The 3,320-nt window shown below is 46.2% G+C and overlaps 2 protein-coding genes across 4 annotated transcripts in view; one reads left to right on the plus strand and one right to left on the minus strand.

Moving 5' to 3' along the window:
- The first annotated feature begins 6 nt into the window (after nucleotides 1-6).
- On the plus strand, nucleotides 7-2,837 carry LOC111646392 (dual specificity protein phosphatase 18). 3 transcript variants are annotated; one of them, XR_015436448.1, is made up of 2 exons: nucleotides 7-1,966; nucleotides 2,334-2,837. XR_015436448.1 is itself a non-coding variant. In XM_087170961.1 (2 exons), exon 2 carries the CDS (start codon nucleotides 870-872, stop codon nucleotides 1,515-1,517), a length of 648 nt encoding a protein of 215 aa, XP_087027087.1. In that variant the 5' UTR covers nucleotides 7-524; nucleotides 568-869; the 3' UTR covers nucleotides 1,518-2,837. The 3 variants fall into 3 exon arrangements, 1 of the variants encoding a protein (XP_087027087.1); XR_015436449.1 differs by having other exon boundaries at nucleotides 7-1,874; XM_087170961.1 differs by having other exon boundaries at nucleotides 7-524; nucleotides 568-2,837.
- Nucleotides 2,838-3,051: 214 nt separating this feature from the next.
- The window catches only part of LOC111646380 (E3 ubiquitin-protein ligase TRIM35-like), a 2,168-nt gene continuing 1,899 nt past the window's right edge, over nucleotides 3,052-3,320 (minus strand). The window contains exon 4 of the mRNA XM_087170952.1: nucleotides 3,052-3,318. Within this exon, the coding sequence (XP_087027078.1) occupies nucleotides 3,052-3,318 (267 nt within the window). The remainder of the gene's footprint in view (nucleotides 3,319-3,320) is intronic.

Consider the following 3,320-nt stretch of genomic DNA (forward strand, 5'->3'; position numbering starts at 1 on the left):
ACACACACACACACACACACACACACACACACACACACACACACACACAGTGTTTGATAAGGAGCATGTCTTCATGTTACAGTCTGACACACTCCTCAGGTTTTTGGTTCTGTTCTCCAGAGGAACAGAGAAAAACTGAGACTCTATGATTCTCACTGTTTGTCATCAGAAAAGATGCTAACAGTTTGTCATGATCCACTCTGTGTGCTAAGCTAGGCTAACAGTTTGTCATGATCCACTCTGTGTGCTAAGCTAGGCTAACAGTTTGTCATGATCCACTCTGTATGCTAAGCTAGGCTAACAGTTTGTCATGATCCACTCTGTGTGCTAAGCTAGGCTAACAGTTTGTCATGATACACTCTGTGTGCTAAGATAGACTAACAGTTTGTCATGATACACTCTGTGTGCTAAGCTAGGCTAACAGTTTGTCATGATCCACTCTGTGTGCTAAGATAGACTAACATTTTTCCTCTTTTTCCAGTCTTTATGCCAAGCTATGCTAATGGTTTTCCATCCATTTCCAGGCTTTATGCTAAGCTAGGCTAACAGTTTCCCCTCCATTTCCAGGCTTTATGCTAAGCTAGGCTAACAGTTTCCCCTCTGTTTCCAGTCTTTGTGCTAAGCTAGGCTAATGGTCCTAGATACAGAGATTTCTTTTTTAGTGTTTGAAACAATTTCGAACGATCAATCAATTGATCAGCAGAAAGTTCGTCAGCTGAAGACTGAACTCTTCAATGTGGCGTCTGTCATTTTTCTAGAAGAATAAATCAAACCTCTGGACGTAAATAAGTCTCCACAGCAGAAATCAATCAGCTGATTGACGATGATCCGGTCCTAACAGCAGCTCGTGTGTCCTGACAGGTCGCCTCATGTCGGTCTCTCAGATCACCCCCACCCTGTTCCTCAGCGGGGCCGACGCCCCCCTCAACGCGGCGCTGGTGTCTCAGAAAGGCATCACCCTGATCGTCAACGCCACGCTCAGCCACGCCTGCCCCGCCTACCCGGGGGTGGAATGTGTGCGGGTTCCCGTCTCCGACCTGCCCAGCGCGCGCCTCGGAGACCACTTCGACCGCGTGGCCGAGCGTATCCACGGCAACCGAGCGGGCGGCACACTGGTGCACTGTGCTGCCGGCATGAGCCGCTCGCCGGCGCTGGTGATGGCCTACCTGATGCGCTTCCGGGGGGTGACGCTCCGCCAGGCGCACCGCTGGGTGCAGGACAGCCGGCCCTACGTCAGGCTGAACGCCGGCTTCTGGGAGCAGCTGCTGCAGTACGAGAGGCGGCTGTACGGCAAGAACACCGTCAGGGTGGCGGCAGTCGACAACATGTCGCCCCCCCCGCCCCCACTGACCCCGAGGCTGACAAGGGCGACGCCACCGCAGCAGCAGAGGACCTGGTTAACTCTGGTCCCCCGGTCCCCCCTCATGACCCGAGCATCAGGGTTGCCCCTGACGACACGAGCTCAGGTGACGACGTCAGTAAACAAGTCCAGAAGAGGAACCAGGCCCAAAGTCTGAGAACAGATCCCCCACAGAACCAGGTTTAAAACCACCTCACCTGGCTGCAGTCATGAACAGGCGTGCTCCAGGACCTGCTGACATCACAGGTGGGCGTGGCCAGAGCACATTTCTGAGTGACACAGGTGTGAATCTTTCAGCCAGAGGGGTCAGCAGAACCCTGAGGTCAGTCTCAGCTGTAGTGACCTCTGACACCACGACTCTGTGACAGTGAGGTGTCTCCTGAACAAATTGACCTATGACCTCTGACACCACAGTATCTGAGACTCGAGTTCATACCAGGTGTGAACTGGACCTGAGACCCGACACCTGATGAGGATCCTGGTTCTGCTCAGGTCTACATGAGACCGGCTCCAGGTGTGAAACTGATAGTTAAGAATCAGCTGCTTCTGTGTTTTAATGCAGTGGTTCCCAACCTGTGGGCCGGGGCCCTCTGGTGGACCGTGAAGGTATCGGAAGTGGGCCGACACTTTTTGTAATTATTATTATTTGGTTTAGTTTCTGTGTTTGATATTTTCTGTTTGAGTTATTTATTTATTTCTGTTTTTGTGTTTTATTTCTTTTTCTTCTTGTTGGAAGTTCATGATTTCATTTGCTTCACTGTCTGTTTCCCTTTGATCTATTTTGACTGATCAGATTCATTCATTTTGTTTGTGACTGAGTCACAGAAGGCTTTAATGGATCAGGAAGTAATATAATTTAAAAAAAAGGAAAAATATATTTAATTATATTAAAAATGTAAATAATGTTTATAAATGTTTAAAAACAAAACCATCTTTAAAAATATTAAAAATATTTTTTTCTTGTCTATGACAGGAACCCTCATGTCGTCGCTGCCGGACCACAGCGTTTACTTTCATTCTAAAAACACATTTTTCACATGTGGCCTGATGTTGAAGGATCCTTGATCTTCATCATTAAAATAAAAAGCTGTGAGGACGTTTTGTTTGTTACATGGTCGGACGTGGAGAGTTTGATCCACTGGTTTCATGTGTGAAACTGATGTTTTCATACAGCTCCAGCTGTTTACGTCATATCTGTGAACATCAACATCTGCCTTTTACAACACGTGTTGTAACAACATGAAAGAGGATAATTACTGTGTCCAACATTTTTATGTTTCTATTTTCTGTGCACTTTGGAAATTCTAATTAAAATAATTAACTAAAACTTTGTGATTTAATTTAGTAACTTGTCTTTATCTTATATTTCATTTCATATTAATTAATTTATTTTTAGCTTTAACATTAATTGATCACTTTAATAAAAAAACAGACATTCATCAGTAATTGTTTTACAGATTTATAAACTGTTTGAATATAATTAACTAATATAAAACTCAGCATTTATTATTTAGCTTTATTTCATCGTGTGTCAAGGTGTGTGTGTCTGAAGGTGTGTGTGTGTGTGTGTGTGTGTGTGTGTGTGGTGTGTGTGTGTGTGTGTGTGTGTGTGTGTGTGTGTGTGTGTGTGTGTGATCCTCAGGAGCTTCTTCTTCTCTGAGAGATCAATGACTCTGCTGACACTCCCAGTCTCAGACCTGGAAGTTAATCCTCTCTGGATTGTCAGGAAGCTTCTGTCTCCCTCCTCGTGTCACTCTGGTCAGGTGTTCAGACAGGTAGAATACTGGATTAGCAGAGTTTGGGTCCAGAACCACAGGACTGTAGGAGACCACGTCCTTCATCTTGTTCCAGATGTTGAAGGTCAGGTTGCCCAGGTGTTTGGCCTGGTCTATCAGAGCTCCTGAGCCCAGCTGGTGATCCTCCAGCAGGGGGCGCTGCTGGACTCTGTCCACTGCAGCCT

Source organism: Seriola lalandi, unplaced genomic scaffold, assembly GCF_002814215.2.
Source record: "Seriola lalandi dorsalis isolate HSWRI2012SDOR001 ecotype SW California unplaced genomic scaffold, Sedor1 jcf7180002054970, whole genome shotgun sequence".
NCBI lineage: Eukaryota > Metazoa > Chordata > Actinopteri > Carangiformes > Carangidae > Seriola > Seriola lalandi.